The following is a 21,065-nucleotide window of genomic DNA, read 5'->3' on the forward strand; positions in this document are numbered from 1 at the left end:
AATACTTACAAAATTACGCATCGGTTGATTACATTTTTAATGGTTTGTAAAATAAAAATCTGAAACTGTATAATTTGTAAATAACACTACATTACAGTTTTCCAACGTTTCTTTGTATATTAAGTTTTCTTCAGGGATCTGAAGCCTATTTAATTTCATTTTACACTGGTTGGTAATACGTTTCACTAAAATTCTTCATTCCGATATACGAATTGTTCATTAGCTAACACAATAAAAGCAAATTTTGAGACGTTTTGTTATTAACTTACCAAGTACAGTTAATAACAACAAAGTAAAATATAAAAGCTAAACAAAAACCGTTAACACGTAACAAGGTGAAACTGAAGCTAATAGCAAAAAACTGGACCAAAACTGGATATGAAATACAATGTGTAAATAATAGTATGCTTCAGTTATGCCCCAAGAAATATAATCCAAAGCCTGTAGAAGACTAAAATATCTGGAAAACACTTTTTAACAAGAGTACTTTATAGTGATTTATGAAGATTTTGGAAATAAAATCATATTTTCTTCCACTTTAGCGTCCAGATCATCAAACAATTTAAACAAAATTTTGTATACTTCTTTGCGTTGCATGCGTAGTATTTGGTTGCCATTTATATCGTCATACATCTCATCGAGTTGATCGACAAGACGTTTAAGATTTTCTTCTATGTAATAGTACTGATTACTTTCAGACGATTCTGTAAATTCTTTTATTAAATCTTCAAAAGGCTCAGCTTTTTCCCGAATAGACGCTATCTTCAATTTAACTTTGTCTTCTTGACCTAGTAATTCTAGAGCATTGTTTTCTGTCGATTGGGTTGAGGTTGTATTTTCTTCTTTCTTGGATTGAGAACTGACGGATGATTTATTCTGTAAATCGTAATTGTTTGGTTGCATTTCATTTTTAGAATCCTCGTTGGAATTTTTTAGACCACTAATTTCAGGGAATGCTTTTGGTTGTGCTAGAGCTTCACAATTTTCATGTTTGCCTTCTGTGTTACTTTCATCTGAAAAAAAGTAGTATTACTTTTCTTAAGAAATAGGTACAGGTAACCTTGTGATTAACTTACTTTCAACAAACGATTGATTTACAAAATTATTAGCAGTATTCTGCGGTATTGGTGGAGGTGGACGATCCTTTTTATACCTCTTTTTTGGTTTATTTATGGTTGTTATTGTGTTCTTGTTACTCCTACTCTTACGCTTTAAGTTGCTTTTCACTTCTTTTTCAGGTTTGCATGCATCTAATTTAGATTCAGCCGAATCTAAAAGCTCTGAAACTAAAGTACATATTATATTACATTAATTTTGAAACGTTACCTTGACTAGTTTGTGATGGCTGCATAGTTATGACACTTGGTGGATTCGAATTGTGTTGGCTACTGAAATCAGTCCTGGGTGAAATAATTGGAGTCTCATTCCTCGTTTGTGTAGCATTATCTGAAATATCATTGTTTGCTTTTGAGCGTTATTTTTGTTTTTTTTTTACTTGATTGTCTTCCAAAATTTCTAGGCAACAAGCCAGCTCAAAGTATATCATTACATTTTCAGCTCTTTTTTCTGACGATTTAGTTAAAGATTTAGCCCAAATTAGTTTAAAATCAATTTGACTGAGTATTTTAAAATTTCAGGGCAACTAGCCAGCTTAAGCATATTAACACATTTTTCCTCTCTGAACTAGTTTCTGACATTGATAGAATTAAGTTCTTCTTTAGCCAGTTCAATTGAACCAACATTTTCTTCCGCTCTTTTTTTCTGGGGTTAGAAGAATTTAATAATTTTTAAAATATGTGGATGAAGTAGAATCCTACTCTCTTTTGATGTCCAAAAATCCTTTGGTGACTTGTGGCATAAATAGAGATTGTTAATAATCTACTAGTGTAGGATCGTAGGTGTAACAGCTTTAACCATGTAAATATACAAAATCAGATTGCTAGCGGTTAGAATCAGAAATACTTATTAAGTTATCATACTGTTTACCTTATCAGCTGGAATAAATCATGCAACAATTCATATTTCTATTGAATCGATGGAGATTGCAACTTGTGGATGTGATCCAAAATATGATGGGAAGAGAGCTGGTGATTAAGAATAATTTAAACAAAAAGATGGTCTATTGTAAAAAAAACTGTGCAAAAAATAGATTATAGAAAATTGAAACTATAAACAAACAGAATTTATTCCAATTTATAACAATCTGATTATTTATTTTGTTACGTCAAAATTAATACGTTTACATTGTGACTTACTTGTAGATAGACAGGGTTGACAAGTGAACCAATTCAGCATTAGGTCGATGATTTGGTTCATTCGGAGTATAATGTTAACTGGCGTAGTTTTGATTTTTTCAGAACTAAATTTTCGCAGTAAACTACGTTGCCGTATTATCACAAACTGCTGTATCTTATCGCTATTACTTTACATGATGATATTGTTCGAGACAAGCATATTGTAAAAGTCTCACCCAAGTGAGACTTGTTTTTTGAATGCTTGCTGTGGTTTATCCCACTTAATTGACATCGTAAAATGATTACTGGACAGCAAATTTGCTGATTATGTCTGCTGGCCACTCTGATACATATTTTTACTAAAAATTATAAATTCAGATTGTTGTTTTAGCGCACAATTGGCTGCAGCTCGACTGGATCAAAGAGCTTCCTGCGTTGGTCTGGAAAATACTGGCAGTAGAAAAATCCCGCCTCCACTGTTGCGATCCAGAACATTACCAGCTATCGTAGTTCCTGGAATTAATATTCTACAAGCCCAACTAAAAAACTATGGAACAGGAAACGGTAATAAGTAGTTGTAAGACATAATTTTGACCTCCAATAGTCACTGTCAATTCTCACCTGAAAACTGTTAATTTCTACAGCTTCCTTTATCCCTTTATGAACTGGTCAAAGAGATTGAAGATACTTTTATAAGATTTTATACAACTTTATTTTTCTGACATAAAACAATGGAAAGACATAAGCACACTCGAATAATAATTACCGTCTATCTTCCTTAACCTGAGTATCTTAAATTGTCATTAGATGACATAATGTTTATGTAGTATGTTCAGTAAAATTGATTATTTTAACAAAAACTGCTGCCTGACTGGTTTTATACGCAATTAATGTGGAACAGCATTTTTCTATCATTTGCAGAATCATTACAGACACCACAGTCCAACGGCAAATCCCTATGGACTGGCCGACTATCAGTCGCCCGAGTGTCCTTTAGCAAGGACAGTTCCACGGTACTGGATGAACGACGAAAATCGGCAATCAGCAAATTATGCGCAAACGTAGATTATCCGTCTGAAAGGAGTGAAGATGGCGGCTTAATACTCAGGTAACATTTTCGTAAATATACAAGGTGGCCCAAAACTCAAAAGACAAGTCAGTCTACTCACCAGAATGACAAAGCTTCCACCTTAGCAAAACATTGACAGTTTTCTAGTGATTTTTTGCCAGTTTTGTGAAAATCTAACCTTATAGAGCAGTTTCTGCATGCTACCGTTACAAAATTCTATGTTCTAAGAATATAAATATTGTTACGCACCACTGAATAGTACTGTTATCTTTCTTTGTATTTCAGTATTGTTTAGTTTTAAATCATCTAATAATCTTTGAAACTTTACATTATTGAAACAATTTTATGCTCTTTTTGCACTAAAACTTTTAGTTTTTTTCATACAAAACAAATAACATACAAAATAAGTTTTATTGGTTACTTTGCTGCTCGATATTGTCGTCAGTAAACGTCTGTTCTGAGGGTATCAGCGCTCCAAAAAATGATATGGAGTTAATTAAAAAAGAGCACTTTAAAATTTTTCATTTTTCAAAAAAATTGAGAGAGTTCAAATAAACAAGTTACAATCATTCAAAAATTGAAAAAATTCCATTTTTGCAAAAAGTGCAATTTTGGCAATTTTTTATTTTGCTCCAGGAGGGTTCTAATGCACAGCAAAGGGCATATTAATACCAAAGGACCTTAAATTAGGTGAAATAAGTACAAAAAAAGCACTTTAAAATTTTCCATTTTCAAAAAAATCGAAAGAATGGGGGGGTATTAGGGGTCTTTTTTTACTACTTTTTGAAATTCAATATCTCGGTAACATGAAGAGCTAGAGAGGTCAGTTTTGGGCTATTTTGTAGTAATTTTTATCCTCTTTCTAATGGCGTTTTAGTGAAATCTATAAGAGTTCAAATAAACAAGTTACAATCATTCAAAAATTGAAAAAATTCCATTTTTGCAAAAAGTGCAATTTTGGCAATTTTTTATTTTGCTCCAGGAGGGTTCTAATGCACAGCAAAGGGCATATTAATACCAAAGGACCTTAAATTAGGTGAAATAAGTACAAAAAAAGCACTTAAAAATTTTCCATTTTCAAAAAAATTGAAAGAATGGGGGGGTATTAGAGGTCTTTTTTACTACTTTTTGAAATTCAATATCTCGGTAACATGAAGAGCTAGAGAGGTCGTTTTTGGGCCATTTTGTAGTATTTTTTATCCTCTTTCTAATGGCGTTTTAGTGAAATCTCTAAGAGTTCAAATAAACAAGTTACAATCATTCAAAAATTGAAAAAATTCCATTTTTGCAAAAAGTGCAATTTTGGCAATTTTTTATTTTGCTCCAGGAGGGTTCTAATGCACAGCAAAGGGCATATTAATACCAAAGGACCTTAAATTAGGTGAAATAAGTACAAAAAAAGCACTTTAAAATTTTCCATTTTCAAAAAAATCGAAAGAATGGGGGGGTATTAGAGGTCTTTTTTTACTACTTTTTGAAATTCAATATCTCGGTAACATGAAGAGCTAGAGAGGTCAGTTTCGGGCTATTTTGTAGTATTTTTTATCCTCTTTCTAATGGCGTTTTAGTGAAATGCATAAGAGTTCAAATAAACAAGTTACAATCATCCAAAAATTGAAAAAATTCCATTTTTGCAAAAAGTGCAATTTTGGCAATTTTTTATTTTGCTCCAGGAGGGTTCTAATGCACAGCAAAGGGCATATTAATACCAAAGGACCTTAAATTAGGTGAAATAAGTACAAAAAAAACACTTTAAAATTTTCCATTTTCAAAAAAATCGAAAGAAGGGGGGGGGGGTATTAGGGGTCTTTTTTTACTACTTTCTGAAATTCAATATCTCGGTAACATGAAGAGCTAGAGGGGTCGTTTTTCGGCCATTTTGTAGTATTTTTTATCCTCTTTCTAATGGCGTTTTAGTGAAATCTCTAAGAGTTCAAATAAACAAGTTACAATCATTCAAATATTGAAAAAATTCCATTTTAGCAAAAAGTGCAATTTTTTCAATTTTTTTATTTTGCTCCAGTAGGGTTCTAATGCACAGCAAAGGGCATATTAATACCAAAGGACCTTAAATTAGGTGAAATAAGAACAAAAAAAACACTTTAAAATTTTCCATTTTCAAAAAAATCGAAAGAATGGGGGGGTATTAGGGGTCTTTTTTTACTACTTTTTGAAATTCAATATCTCGGTAACATGAAGAGCTAGAGAGGTCAGTTTCGGGCTATTTTGTAGTATTTTTTATCCTCTTTCTAATGGCGTTTTAGTGAAATGCATAAGAGTTCAAATAAACAAGTTACAATCATCCAAAAATTGAAAAAATTCCATTTTTGCAAAAAGTGCAATTTTGGCAATTTTTTATTTTGCTCCAGGAGGGTTCTAATGCACAGCAAAGGGCATATTAATACCAAAGGACCTTAAATTAGGTGAAATAAGTACAAAAAAAACACTTTAAAATTTTCCATTTTCAAAAAAATCGATAGAATGGGGGGGTATTAGGGGTCTTTTTTTACTACTTTCTGAAATTCAATATCTCGGTAACATGAAGAGCTAGAGGGGTCGTTTTTCGGCCATTTTGTAGTATTTTTTATCCTCTTTCTAATGGCGTTTTAGTGAAATCTCTAAGAGTTCAAATAAACAAGTTACAATCATTCAAATATTGAAAAAATTCCATTTTAGCAAAAAGTGCAATTTTTTCAATTTTTTTATTTTGCTCCAGTAGGGTTCTAATGCACAGCAAAGGGCATATTAATACCAAAGGACCTTAAATTAGGTGAAATAAGAACAAAAAAAACACTTTAAAATTTTCCATTTTCAAAAAAATCGATAGAATGGGGGGGTATTAGGGGTCTTTTTTTACTACTTTCTGAAATTCAATATCTCGGTAACATGAAGAGCTAGAGGGGTCGTTTTTCGGCCATTCTGTAGTATTTTGTATCCTCTTTCTAATGGCGTTTTAGTGAAATCTCTAAGAGTTCAAATAAACAAGTTACAATCATTTAAAAATTGAAAAAATTCCATTTTTGCAAAAAGTGCAATTTTGGCAATTTTTTATTTTGCTCCAGGAGGGTTCTAATGCACAGCAAAGGGCATATTAATACCAAAGGACCTTAAATTAGGTGAAATAAGCACAAAAAAAGCACTTTAAAATTTTCCATTTTCAAAAAAATCGAAAGAATGGGGGGGGGTATAAGGGGTCTTTTTTTACTACTTTTTGAAATTCAATATCTCGGTAACATGAACAGCTAGAGAGGTCGTTTTTCGGCCATTCTGTAGTATTTTTTATCCTCTTTCTAATGGCTATAAGAGTTCAAATAAAAAAGTTACGCTCAATAAGATGATCTTGCTAGTTATATTGAAAAACATTGATGATGTTTGATGCTTTTCAGGGTTCCTTCTCCTCATATAGTAGCGGCGAGAGCTTACCGGATGGCTGGTTCTCCTCAGCCTGGCACATCGACATGTGGAGCATTTTCAAAAATTAGTAAACTTCTAACGCCCGGAGGATCCAAAAATCAAATAGTTGTTGACGAATCAAATGTCATTAGAAGACTGAGCTGGGAAAGGTAAATTAACAAATTGTTTTTATTTATTTAATTTTAGTTTGCGATGATATACAAGTCGAGCATATATGTACACTTTGCTAAGTTTATACTCTCTTCAATCACTCTGATGCAATCATGTTTTTCCTCTAAAACAAAACAGTTTCTTAATACTCGTTAAAATACTAATATAACCGTTGTTTCATCGCTACTTAAAAATCGCTTACGATAGTTTGTAGGGCATAAAATCAAGATCAAGCACTATCCTGCCATGCTTGAATGAAATGTAATCTATTTAATGCCCCTTTTCCTGTCGCTCCAGACTAAAACGCTTTTATGTTCCCAGTTTTTGTAAGTTGGCTACATCAGAAATTTAAATGTTATTAAAATGTTTGGTACTCTACTTTAATAGCAGGAAGCTCCGCTTGACTTTTTAATCTGACTGAATTGAAAGATAGTGAAAATATTAGGTACCTACTTACGTATACCATGAAATTTGCAATTTCAGCTTTATGTTGCATTAGTCGTTCTGGAATTTTTTTAAACTTACATAAAAAAACTATTGCTATAACATTATGAAGCTTTAGTATAATTTGTACTACTGTTCTATCTCTCATAATTTTGTTTCAGAAGGGATCCGTTTAATAACAGACTGCCAAGGTCTTCCAGTATCGACTCGATGGTCGAAGCTGTCTGGTCGGAAACTCCAGTTTCTCCATCAGAACCATCTTCTATTTCTCTAACGTCCGAGAAACGTACATCTTTAAGGCCAGATAAGGCACTGGGATTAGTGTCACCCAGTGTGGGCAGGAGAGCAAAAGGACAACGAGCTACTAATGGTAAGTCTCAGAAAAATGCCATCGTTGAGGGTGAACAAGAGACAAAATGGTTAATTTCACAAACGTATTTGAAGCGATCATTAAATAATCACATTATGAATTCTTAGTAATTACAAGAAAACAAGAAACTACGTCAACAATTGAAAATATTGAACAAGTAATACAGTTCGATTAGATCCCTATACCATTCTTACTCAGAAATTTAATTAAACCTATTTAGGTCACTCTAAAAGTTTATCTACCATTTCTATACAGGGTGGTCCAGTTTTAAGTGTCAATAATTCACCATTTGATAGCTAATCAAAATAGTAGTTTTGCTATTCAGTGTGCAAAGTTATGTTTTGCCACACGCGAAAGAAGTTAGACGAACGACGCGAAGCGGAGTTCGGATAAGCTTCAAGTGCGGGAAAACTACTTTGCACACGTGTTAGGAACAATATTTTTTCTACGAATGAAATATCTATACATTTTGTTTTTAATTTTTATTGATATTAAAAACAACAACTTATAACTATTTATTGTTATTAACAACATTAATGTTAAATGTACAGTTGGTCGCGTTTTTTAAATTCATCGCAGATTGAGCAACTGAAGGTAAAATACTGGCACTTGGAACTGCTTCACTTTCTTTAGGATTGAAGGTCAGAATTTTGTTACTTAATCCTTTTTTATAACTTGTGGATTCATCAATGTATTCTTCAGCTACCGTAGTCGATTTCCAACCCCCCAAGCGTTTTATGTCAGTGATTCCTTCTCCAGAATCGGCCAGGAACGTTGCCGATGATCGACGATAACTGTGCCCTGTGTAGAGTTCTGGATTTGGCAACTTCAAAAAAATAGCTATTTCAGAAGGCATTTTTCCAAAACTGTTTACTCCAACACTTTGCGAAAAACATTTACCCTTTCTGTAAACTAGGAAAAAACGATTGTTTGACTTTTTTGGACGTAGGCCGGTGTATCTTCTGTACAGTTGCAGGTAGGTTCCGTTATGAACTTCTTCTGATATTATAAAGTTTCTTGCTGTATGATTTTTGGAATCCCTAATTTTAACAATTATGAGGTTTCCTTTGTCTTCAATATCTGTAGTGGTTAAATTGGCTAGCTCTTCCCTTCGACATGCACCAGCAAGTCCGAATATAGTGGCAACTTTAATTAACAGGTAAATTTCATCTGGTGCGGAGTTCATAAAACTGAATATATCTTCTTTTGTAAAAATTTTCGCCTTTTTAGGTTTAAAACCAACATTCTGCTTTTTCAGAAATGCAGTGAGCTTATAAAATTCACCGATATCGATGTCTCTTTTTATTTTTATTACATTTTTGAGCATTGAATACTTTGACCACATTGTGTTAGGTTTGAATTCTTTGCTTAAAGTAACAAAATACGCTAAAAGTACCTCTTCCTTTAAGGTTTTTATCCCCTTTTGTTCGCACCATTGGGTAAACAACTCGTACTGTTTCTCGTATTTTTCTCGCGATTTGAGAGGCAGCAATTGCAAACTAGCCATGTTGGCGGCTTTTAGAACATCTTCCGGAAGTTCATCTTCAGTGATATCCATTATTAAAATAGTTTTTTTAACTTAAATAAGTAAGAATAAACACTGTTGTAGACTTTAAATTGCATATAAATGCGTTGTTTGACAATGAGCTTTGGTTTCTAAGGAAACAAGCTTCATTTTCAAAGACAGAGACAAAGTGGTTTATTTACCTAAACTGTACGGAAGAATAATGTGAAAAAAAGTCGTGTTTTTTATATGAAACCCCTGAATATTATTACATTTTTGAATTCTACGCTAAATTCTAAGCAGATTTTATGTATAATAGTCTATATAAAACCACTGTTGCAAGGTATAATCAGCATTTTAAAAAGTGTGCGGGAAAGTGCCACTTTGCACACACTTTTACGTATGCAAAGTAGCTTATTTGCAAACATTCGTAGAAAAAATAAGTTGACTTGCATTATGTCATTTTTCTGAAAAACGTTTCCTAAGGAAGATACAGTCCTCCAAATTTCAATTTAAAAAAGCGTTTTATAGTTTAAAACTGAACATACAAGACTTGTGAAAGTCCAAATTTGTACTGAATAGTCTAAAAACGTGCTTTTTACTATTAGGAATGGCCTTATGATTCGCTTTCTCAGACTGCCATCCTGGTTGAGTGTCTGAAACTGGCATTCAAGAACTAAAAAAAGTCCGGAAATCAAGTCAAAGATTGTATTATGCATGAAACTCATTTTTTACTACTGAAAATAGTATAAAAGTTGACTTTTAATGCTAGAACTAACTTTACTAGGACTAAAGAGAGTCCAAAAGTATATTTTCAAGACTTTAATTGGTGTACAACTCAATTTTCTGGACTGGAGAACAAGTCTAGAAGTAAATTAAATTTTCGGACTATTTTATTTCTAAAAATTAGTTCTCAAGACTATTATTGTAGTTGTTACTGAAGAAACTTGACTTTTGGAAATAGTCTTAAACTCTATTTTTCAGTCTTAAAAAGCACTAAAAACAGTCTGAATTTCTTAGAGATGCTACAATTTATTGCACCTGTGAGTGTAGAAGTCAATTTAATAGCGAAGAAGCTTGAAATAACATTTTTAAGATTATGGTCAGTGGACAAACTGGCTTTTAGGCCTGATAAGTCAAAAACTTTGTAAAGATAGTCTTGAAACTCGATTTGAGGCACTGAAAACAGCCTTAAAACACTAAAAACAGTCTAGTTTATTAAGAAATACCCGAATTTTTAGCACTGAGGTGTCTAGAAGTCGATTTAATAGTGACAAAGCTTGGAATGCTATTTTAAGTCTATGAATAATGTAAAAATTGCTTTTTAAGTTTACTATGTCAATAACTTGGTGAAGATAGTCTTGAAACTCGATTTTTCAAGCTGAAAGCAGTTTTGAAGCACTAAAAATAGTCCAGAATTCGAAGAAAATGAAAAGCAAAGTAAAAAGCACGAAAAGTTCGTTTTCAAGACAATTTTCATGAATCTAATGTCAATGTCCTGCATCTAAGACTATTTTCAAGACTAAAATATTCAAATTTGTCTTCAAATTATGAAAACTTACTTCAAATGCAAATTTTAAGCTTCTGATGTCACTTTTCATTAGTTCAGTCACATTTTGGGGTTCAAGTCAATTTTTAAGGTTTAAATGTATGAATTTGTAGTAACAAATTCTTGAAAAAGTAGTTTTTATGTCTACAAGTCAATTTTTAGTACTAAAGTCTCTCGATTTGCATTAAAACTGGTTACAAACACAATTTTTAAGCTTCTGAAATTTTTATCTTTTCTAATTCAATTTTCAAAACTAAAGTCTTTTAGTTTGTCTGGAAACTATGAAAACTGGCTACAATAATATTTTTTAAACTTCTTAAGTGAATTTTCCGTTTCCAAGACAATTTTTAAGTTGGGTTGGGTTAGTTTTGGGTCTTTGACCGTAATAACGTGTAATAAAGTGCTTGTTCCAAATTTGGTCAATATTGCTCCAACGGTCTAACAATTATGACAAAAAAAAACTATTTTTGAAACAGAAATTTGGAGGACTGTATTTTCCTTAGGAAGCACTTTTCAGGAAAATGACATAATGAATGTCAACTTATTTTTTAAATGGCTATCAAATGGTGAATTATTGACATTTAAAACTGGACCACCCTGTATACTACTTCTTCGATGGATTGATTTTAAAGTACGTTTAAAGCACGTAATTAATCTGGATTTACCAGGCAAAAACTGACGGAAATCACATCTCTTTTCGGTTTCAAGGCATAAAGCCAATTCATGATTCACCGGGCTTCGCTCTCAGTTCCATCGGTTCTTCAATTTAAAATCCATTCTGCGGATTGATAGGGATTTGCTCGGTTTCGCTTCTGTGTATTTAAAATAATCCGCTTAAATATCATTGGAAATTAACTATTTTTTTGACATTTAGGGAAGGAAACAATTAATCGAATTAATTCTGGTAACAGATTAACACAATTAAACAAAACTAAGTCACGTGTGATTGAAAATTGTTCACATGTTCAAGTCACGTGATTTTTTTTTAATACATTTTTGCTTAAAAGTTAAATTATTTGCTGTTGCTTAGATGCAGCCAACGATGACTCTTATTCTTGAATTGCATTTGTTTCACAATATGTTACAAAAAGATGGAAGACTTGTACTGAAAATAACCATTTTTCAAGAAAATAAAGAAAATTTTTTTTTTTTTTTAATAGAAAAGATAAACTTTTGTAGGGATGTCAAGTGTTTTCCATTACAGTTAATTTTAGTAGGGTTGTATATGTAGTCATTAGTATACAGGGTGCCCCACGACGAAAGACATCGATTGATATTGGAAAAAGTATAAATAGGAGAGTTTTGAAAATTTGGCAGAATACTGATGTGGGCATGCCCAATCTAACTAAAATATTTTCAAGATGGTTGCACTTCCGTTTATACCGGAAGTCGATCACAACTTTCTTATTTTAAATAGAACACCCTATATATTATTATATATTTGGATTCCTCACAAAATTCTGACAAACTTTCGTGTATAATGCCCTATGCCTATCTCTAGCCGTTTTTGAAATATATGATGTTTTTCCAAAAAAGTGTCAAAACCGTATTTCATTTTGCAATGAAACTTTGGGTTATTGTAAATAAAGAATCGTTTTATTAAACTGAGGGTGCGTAATGACTCATTTGTATACAGGGTCGTCAAAAAAAAATCATAAACTTGCCACTAAAAAAAATGAAAAATTTCAAGTTTTTTAAATAGAAACCCACATTTTTTATGACGGAATCATTTTGAGCATCAAAAATTACTATACGTTTCAATTTACTTGCCTATACCTAAATCCAACCCATTTCGTTTTATTTGAGAATAAACATTTTTTATTCATAAAACTCCAGATTTCTTGAAAATTTCTCTCTCTAATTACGTGTGAATTTATGTCACACCAGTAGTGTGAATTATGTCTATTGAACATTCCATTTTTAGTGAATTTGGCCTCGTCGCTCTAAATAATATTATTCAAAAACAATTCTTCTCCATAGTGACTAGTTAGCAAAAACTCACTAAAAACCACTCTCTTCAGAAAGTCAACCTCTTTTAAGTGTTGCACTAATTTAAATGAAGTGAAATAAATGTTTCTTCAGGATCCTTTGAATTGAGCTTTTGGATATGCCTGATTCTACAGAAACTTGTCTTATTGACGAAGTTGGATTTGCAACAAAATAGCCCAAAATTGCAATTTCTACATTTGTATTATTAAGGATTGGTTTTGTTTTAATAGCTTTTCTCTTCACAGATCCCGTATTCTTAAAATTTTCAATTATTTGCTTGACAGCTTTTGGTGATGGCTTTGGTTTGTCTGGATAACGAGCGGCAAATACCTCACATGTTCTACTCACAACTTCTATCACATTCTCCGTAAATAATAAACAGATTTAAGTAATCTTGGTTTGAATAACGTAACTGCTACGGTATATTTGCAGTTGTCAAAACACTCAAAACTAGTGTTATTAACATGCTCTGCAGGTCTCCAATATCACCGTGTGTCAAAAGAATGACCAACTAGAACACCAGATAATCCCAACCGTGCAGCATAATAAAAAAATGTTTATTCTCAAATAAAACGAAATGGGTTGAATTTAGGTATAGGCAAGTAAATTGAAACGTATAGTAATTTTTAATGCTCAAAATGATTCCGTCATAAAAAATTAGGGTTTCTATTTAAAAAACTTGAGATTTTTCATTTTTTTTTAGTGGCAAGTTTATGTTTTTTTTTTGACGACCCTGTATACAACTGAGTCATTACGCACCCTCAGTTTAATAAAACGATCCTTTATTTACAATAACCCAAAGTTTCATTGCAAAATGAAATACGGTTTTGACAGAGTACAAAAATATGTTGAGCGTTGCAACTGTCACTTTTTTGGAAAAACATCAAATATTTCGAAAACGGCTAGAGATAATTATAGGGCATTGGAGGAATCCAAATATGTAATAATATATAGGGTGTTCTATTTAAAATAAGAAAGTTGTGATCGTCTTCCGGTATAAACGAAAGTGCAACCATCTTGAAAATATTTTAGTTAGATTGGGCAAGCCCACATCAGTATCCTGCCAAATTTTCAAAACTCTCCTATGTATACTTTTTGTCCATGTCTTTCGTCGTGGGACACCCTGTATATTTTTTTAATTTTGTTTTTATTTATTTAAATTTTCTGGTCAGGGTGAATCTGATACCAGTTATGATGGTATTATCATGCAGGATGGAAAAGAGGTGCATTTAGGTGAATCTCATCTTCAACTTCATGATAATAATAATCACACAGACTAAAAACAGAAGCTTTATTAATCCATACTGTATTTTTTATCATGCGTTTATCTGGTAGATTGTAAGTCCTCCAAATTACGGTACTACGGATCACCACCAAACCAGACACGTGCAAAAAGCCACATGAATTACATATTTATCCTCGTACTAAACTTGACTTAACCAACAACTAAGATGCCGTTAAACGGTGAACTTTGCCCAAGACAAACATCTCAAACTTGAAATCAGCCACAACAATGCTGCGAACAAAGACGGTGGTACCTCCCACTGTCGTACCTTGCGTAGGACCTGATGGTTCTTCGCCTTATACCTTGACTCTTTAGTTCGAATATCATAAACCTTACAACGTGTGTATAATGAGGTTTTTGTTTTTTTTTTCTTTTACTATGGCGTTATAGTGACGTAAGGTGAGGGTGAAGGTGGACCGTTGTACTAGCGAACAAATAAAGGGGAACGAACTGTGCTTAGAAGGGCAGGTGGTTAGTGTAGCCGTTTTGTGTATAAACAGGTTGTGTTGAGGTTAGGTTTTTAATAACAATGTACTATCAACAAACAAGGAACTTAATAATTTAGTAATATTGAAAAGAAGCAGCTAAAACGGATAAACTGAAGAAACGAAAATACGGTAAGCAGTTTTTGTATTAGTAGTTACGTAAATCTGTTTTGTAATTGAATATTGGATGCTGTTTAGCCGCAATTACAGCAAAACGCTGAACTGTGACGCATTTATTCCCGGCAACCAGATTTTTAATGCTTAATGTGATAGTTTTCGTTATCTTCAAGTTTTGGTTTAAAACTTCACTATGCTACTGAAGGTTTAGTCCCACAATTTACCAATTAAAGTGATAGAATATTAAATTGACTTGTAAATATCAGAAGTCATAAAATTATATTATATTATGTACAATTGAAACATTATTTTAGAGACGAAACTGAGCAATGGGATAACTGTGCTCTAAATAATTCAGTTTTTTTTTTGGCTTAAACAATTATATTCTAATTTTTATTATATCACTGTGTAAAGATTGTTATGAAAAGTGAAGGTCTGATTCTTTAATAATTGTTTTACCAGGTTACGGCTAGAAAATTAAATAATTGTTTCCGCCTATTGTTTGCAAACGGAACGAAGGTCAAACTAATTTTTAAGAAGTTCTCTAGCTCTTTTACCAGTAAACAACCCAACGAACCAAAGAACCTTAAATTAGGTAAAATAATCTCAAAAAAACAAAAAAAATCATGTTTCCAAAAACTGAATAAAGGGTCTTTTTTAACTACTTTTTAGGATACAGTATCTCGATAACATGAAGAGCTAGAGAGGCCAGTTTTGGCTCATTTTGTACTATTTTTTATCTTCTTTCTAAAGGCGTTTTAGTGAAATCTCTAAGAGTTCAAATAAAAAAGTTACAATCAGTCAAAAATTGAAAAAATGCCATTTTTGTAAAAAGTGCAATTTTTTGTTTTGCTCCAGGAGGGTTCTAATGCACAGCAAACGGCATATTAATACCAAAGGATCTTAAATTAGGTGAAATAAGTACAAAAAAAAGCACTCTAAAATTTTCCATTTTCAAAAAAATCGAAAGAATGGGGGGGTATTAGGGGTCTTTTTTTACTACTTTTTGAGATTAAATATCTCGGTAACATGAAGAGCTAGTGAGGTCGTTTTAGGGCCATTTTGTAGTATTTTTTATCCTCTTTCTAATGGCGTTTTAGTGAAATCTATAGGAGTTCAAATAAAAAAGTTACAATCAGACAAAAATTGAAAAAATGCCATTTTTGTAAAAAGTACAATTTTGGCAATTTTTTATTTTGCTGCATAAGGATTCCAATGCACAGCAAAGGGCATATTTATACCAAAGAACTTTAAATAAGGTAAAATAAGCGCAGAAAAATCACTTTAAAATTTTTAATTTTTCAAAAAAATTGAAAGAATGGGGGAGTATTAGGGGTCTTTTTTAAGTAATTTTCAAAATTCAATATCTCGGTAACGTGAGGAGTTAGAAAGGCGAGTTTTGGCTCGTTTTGTAGTGTTTTTTATCCTTTTTTTAATGGCGATTTAGCGAAATTGATTGGAGTTCAAATAAAGAAGTTACAACCTTTCAAAAATTGAAAAAATTACATTTTTGGTCAAAAGTGCAATTTTGGCAAATTTCTATTTTGCTCCATAAGGGTTCCAATGCACAGCAAATGGTATATTTATACCAAAGAACATTAAATTAGGAAAATAATCGCAGAAAAACCACTTTAAAATTTTTCATTTTTCAAAAAAATTGAAAGAATGGGGGAGTATTAGGGGTCTTTTTAGCTACTTTTTGAGATACAGTATTTCGGTAACATTGAGAGCAAGAGAAGCCAGTTTTGGCTCATTTTGTAGTATTTTTTATCCTTTTTCTAATGGCGATTTAGCGAAATTGATTGGAGTTCAAATAAAAAAGTTACAACCTTTCAAAAATTGGAAAAATGACATGTTTGGTCAAAAGTGCAATTTTGCCAAATTTCTATTTTGCTCCATAAGGGTTCCAATGCACAGCAAATGGTATATTTATACCAAAGAACATTAAATTAGGAAAATAATCGCAGAAAAACCACTTTAAAATTTTTCATTTTTCAAAAAAATTGAAAGAATGGGGGAGTATTAGGGGTCTTTTTTAAGTAATTTTCAAAATTCAATATCTCGGTAACGTGAGGAGTTAGAAAGGCGAGTTTTGGCTCGTTTTGTAGTGTTTTTTATCCTTTTTTTAATGGCGATTTAGCGAAATTGATTGGAGTTCAAATAAAAAAGTTACAACCTTTCAAAAATTGAAAAAATTACATTTTTGGTCAAAAGTGCAATTTTGGCAAATTTCTATTTTGCTCCATAAGGGTTCCAATGCACAGCAAATGGTACATTTATACCAAAGAACATTAAATTAGGAAAATAATCGCAGTAAAACCACTTTAAAATTTTTCATTTTTCAAAAAAATTGAAAGAATGGGGGAGTATTAGGGGTCTTTTTTAGCTACTTTTTGAGATACAGTATCTCGGTAACATTGAGAGCAAGAGAAGCCAGTTTTGGCTCATTTTGTAGTATTTTTTATCCTTTTTCTAATGGCAATTTAGCGAAATTGATTGGAGTTCAAATAAAAAAGTTACAACCTTTCAAAAATTGAAAAAATGACATTTTGGTTCAAAAGTGCAATTTTGGCAAATTTCTATTTTGCTCCATAAGGGTTCCAATGCACAGCAAATGGTATTTTTATACCAAAAAACCGTAAATTAGGTAAAATAAGCGAAAAAAAAGCACTTAAAAAAAAATGAAAAAATGGGGGGGTTTTAGAGATCTTTTTAACTACTTTTTGAGATACAGTATCTCGGTAACGTGAGGAGTTAGAGAGGCGAGTTTTGGCTCATTTTGTAGTATTTTTTATCTTCTCTAGCATATATTCTCTAGTATATAATAGCAATTTAGCGAAATTGATAAAAGTACAAATAAAAAAGTTACAAAAAATTTTTAAAAATGACATTTTTGGTCAAAAGTGCAATTTTGGCAAATTTTTGTTTGGCTCTATAAGGGTTCCAATGCACAGCAACTTTCCAAAATACAACTATATTATGTTACAATTTTCTGAAAAATTGTTCCATAAAAATTGATACTGTTTATAACAAAAAAAATAATTCTACTCTTTAATAGTTTGCATGTTAATACTTTTTTCTTGGCACTAACTATACATTTTCACTCTTCAAATTGTTGAAATGTTTTTCAAAATTCGGTCAGGGCAACGCTATTAAACTTACAAAAAGTAACCAAATTTTCTATGTAAATAAATTATTATTATTATTAATAAATTTCTAGGTTAGGACCTTTTAACATTTTAGCTCATTTATACAGTACAGTCTAATATTATTTTCATCAGTCCACATTTGTGTCAACTTGTATTTAATGCGATGTGAGCTACTGCCATCTAATGCATTATCTTTTCATAAATTGTTGTTTTTTAATGAAAAAAAACAATGTTCTAAATCATAGGGCAGAGCCAAAGATCAATTTTCCATTTTTACAAACCATTAAAAATAAATCCACATAAACAGATAAAAATAAATAAAATAAAATATAAAAAATAATAAAAAAAAAACAGATTAATTGGCCTCCGGACTGCCGGAATTGATGTTCTGACTATATCTAGCTTACGTAATGGAAAATATTGAATAATAACTTTAAAATCGCATAAAATTGCTGTCATGTCAGTTCAAGATTGAGGACTGCAATATAGTTTTTTACTTCCTACAAAACCTGAGCTTTAAAGCTCCTGGAAACAAACTCTTATATTGAAATAAAGCGACGTATCGTCTTGTTGAAATCGCGATACCTAATGGAAAAATTGTTTTCGCAGGAAATTGCTTTGCTACTTCTCTCGAAACAAACGAGACGACGCAACGAATGAACAGAAAACATTTCCCGATTCACTCTACTGAAAATCTACGAAAAATGAAATTATTTTTACTTGTTTACAATTTCAGCCCACACACGTATAACGCGCATGCAGAAGTCATTTTAGTCTAGATAATAGATATAAAGTTGGCCTCTACTAGTTAATTATATAACTTATCAAAATTACACTTGCAAAGTTATTATTAAATTTTTTACATTGTAGTGTTTTCAACAATTATTTTGGTTCAGATTTAGCTTTTGCACAAGTTTTTAGGTGGTTTTATCTAGAAGAAGTTAGAAGTATAAAGTACCCAATACACTCTAAATTGTTTGTGTTATTAACAAAAAATGTTTTGTAGTAGTAGATCGAGAATCTCACAAAACTGAATTGCTTTGTTTTGCAGTGTGGCTTTTATTTATAGTAATAAATAGTGCAACAAGTACTTTATTTTGGTGTACCCACACATATTGCTTTCGCTTTATCAAGGTTGCACAGTAATAAATTTCTGAGCAGCCATATTAGCGACACTTTTTCAAAAGTAGGTACTCCTTATCCGTCTTTTCGAGTTAAGGAAAGTCGGTCGATTAAAACTAGTTAAAGCTAAAACATCTAGAACACGTTCTTACTTTCGTACAGTACCATTTAACTATATAAGATTGGTGAATCCTACGTTTGGCAAAGTAAAATATCGATTTTAGTTTACTTTTACCAATTTATAGACTGTGTAAGCTCCCAAAAGACTGTTATTTTTTATTTGACAATTTTGTGCATGTATAAATAATCCTATATTTTTCACACCAAAGAAAAAGTGCAATAATAGGTACAACAGACCCAAATACAGACTTGACTCAAATTTAGTGCAACGAGAAATTTGAGATAAAATATCCTTGTTGTATGACGACTATTCCAAAAGCACTGTATGTCATTTTAAAGAAGACATTTTGGGCTACAATTTGATATAAAAAAGTTCCACCATATCTGTCAAAATTGTCAAGTTCTTAAAGTTGCACAAATACCGACTTGACTCAAATTTAGTGCAATTTCAAAAATTTCAGTAAAATACAGACTTGACTCAAATTTAGTGCAACTAGAAATTTTCGATAAAATATTCGTGTTGTATGACAACTATTCCAAAAGTACTGTATGTCATTTTGAAGAAGACATTTTGGGCTACAATTTGATATAAAAAAGTTCCACCATATCTGTCAAAATTGTCAAGTTACGAGCTGTCAAAGCTGCACAAATACAGACTTGACTCAAATTTAGTGCAACTAGAAATTTCCGATAAAATATTCGTGTTGTATGACAACTATTCCATAAGCACTGTATGTCATTTTAAAGAAGACATTTTGGGCTACAATTTGATTTAAAAAAGTTCCACCATATTTGTCAAAATTGTCAAGTTACAAGCTGTTAAAGTTGCATAAATACCGACTTGACTCAAATTTACTGCAACTAGAAATTTCCGATAAAGTATTCGTGTTGTATGACAACTATTCCAAAAGTACTGTATGTCATTTTAAAGAAGACATTTTGGGCTACAATTTGATGTAAAAAAGTTCCACCATATCTGTCAAAATTGTCAAGTTACAAGCTGTAAAAGTGGCACAAATACAGACTTGACTCAAATTTAGTGCAACTAGAAATTTGAGATAAAATATCCTTGTTGTATGACAACTATTCCAAAAGTACTGTATGTCATTTTAAAGAAGACATTTTGGTCTAAAATTTGATATAAAAAAACTTCCACCATATCTGTCAAAATTGTCAAGTTACAAGCTGTAAAAGTGGCACAAATACAGACTTGACTTAAATTTAGTGCAACTGGAAATTTCCGATAAAATATCCTTGTTGTATGACAACTATTTCAAAAGTACTGTATGTCATTTTAAAGAAGACATTTTGGGCTACAATTTGATATAAAAAAGTTCCACCATATCTGTCAAAATTGTCAAGTTACAAGCTGCCAAAGCTGCACAAATACAGACTTGACTCAAATTTAGTGCAATTAGAAATTTCCGATAAAATATTCGTGTTGTATGACAACTATTCCCAAGGCACTGTATGTCATTTTAAAGAAGACATTTTGGGCTACAATTTGATTTAAAAAAGTTCCACAATATCTGTCAAAATTGTCAAGTTACAAGCTGTCAAAGCTGCACAAATACAAACTTGACTCAAATTCAGTGCAACTAGAAATTTTCGGTAAAATATTCGTGTTGTATGACAACTATTCCAAAAGCACTGTATGTCACTTTAAAGAAGACATTTTGGTCTACAATTTGATATAAAAAAACTTCCACCATATCTGTCAAAATTGTCAAGTTACAAGCTGTCAAAGCTGCACAAATACAGACTTGACTCAAATTTAGTGCAACTAGAAATTTGAAATAAAATATCCGTGTTGTATGACAACTATTCCAAAAGCACTGTATGTCATTTTAAAGAAGACGTTTTGGGCTACAATTTGATATAAAAAAACTTCCACCATATCTGTCAAAATTGTCAAGTTACAAGCTGTAAAAGTGGCACAAATACAGACTTGACTCAAATTTAGTGCAACTAGAAATTTCCGATAAAATATTCGTGTTGTATGACAACTATTCCAAAAGTACTGTATGTCATTTTAAAGAAGACATTTTGGGCTACAATTAGATT

At 31.7% G+C, this 21,065-nt stretch overlaps 2 protein-coding genes across 14 annotated transcripts in view; one reads left to right on the forward strand and one right to left on the reverse strand.

Moving 5' to 3' along the window:
- Window positions 1-91: 91 nt before the first annotated feature.
- On the reverse strand, window positions 92-2,978 carry LOC145736253 (uncharacterized). Of its 7 annotated transcripts, none has more exons than XM_081990582.1 (5): window positions 2,256-2,631; window positions 1,327-1,446; window positions 1,077-1,280; window positions 984-1,013; window positions 92-944 (listed from the first exon to the last, which is right to left on the reverse strand). In XM_081990582.1, the coding sequence occupies exons 1-5, from the start codon at window positions 2,314-2,316 to the stop codon at window positions 499-501; spliced, it is 861 nt and encodes a 286-aa protein (XP_081846708.1). In that variant the 5' UTR covers window positions 2,317-2,631; the 3' UTR covers window positions 92-498. The 7 variants fall into 7 exon arrangements, with proteins under 7 accessions (XP_081846708.1, XP_081846730.1, XP_081846717.1 ...); XM_081990604.1 differs by adding an exon at window positions 1,987-2,084 and having other exon boundaries at window positions 92-1,013; window positions 1,077-1,271; XM_081990591.1 differs by adding an exon at window positions 1,987-2,084 and having other exon boundaries at window positions 92-1,013.
- wake (ankyrin repeat and fibronectin type III domain containing protein wide awake) overlaps window positions 2,663-21,065 on the forward strand; it is a 71,109-nt gene continuing 52,706 nt past the window's right edge. For 2 of the 7 annotated variants that reach the window (XM_081990382.1, XM_081990401.1), the window contains exons 1-3: window positions 3,098-3,342; window positions 6,690-6,866; window positions 7,473-7,681. In XM_081990382.1, coding sequence (XP_081846508.1) covers window positions 3,125-3,342; window positions 6,690-6,866; window positions 7,473-7,681 — 604 coding nt within the window. In that variant the 5' untranslated portion in view covers window positions 3,098-3,124. Of the gene's footprint in view, window positions 2,799-3,097; window positions 3,343-6,689; window positions 6,867-7,472; window positions 7,682-14,269; window positions 14,626-21,065 lie in introns of those variants that run through there. The other 5 variants (XM_081990454.1, XM_081990470.1, XM_081990411.1 and 2 more) reach the window with 4 other exon arrangements.

The sequence above is a fragment of the Ips typographus genome, linkage group LG1 (genome assembly GCF_016097725.1).
Source record: "Ips typographus isolate SLU linkage group LG1, UJ_Ityp_2.0, whole genome shotgun sequence".
Taxonomy (NCBI): Eukaryota; Metazoa; Arthropoda; class Insecta; order Coleoptera; family Curculionidae; genus Ips; species Ips typographus.

Bases quoted from the DNA above. Each gene is read 5' to 3' on its own strand.
- LOC145736253 (XM_081990563.1), bottom strand. From the start codon at position 2,316: ATGAACCAAATCATCGACCTAATGCTGAATTGGTTCACTTGTCAACCC. The intron at 1,281-1,326 runs GTAACGTTTCAA...CTTTAGTTTCAG, and splicing joins GCCATCACAAACTAGTCAAG to AGCTTTTAGATTCGGCTGAA. The intron at 1,014-1,076 runs GTAAGTTAATCA...ACTTTTTTTCAG, and splicing joins AAATCAATCGTTTGTTGAAA to ATGAAAGTAACACAGAAGGC.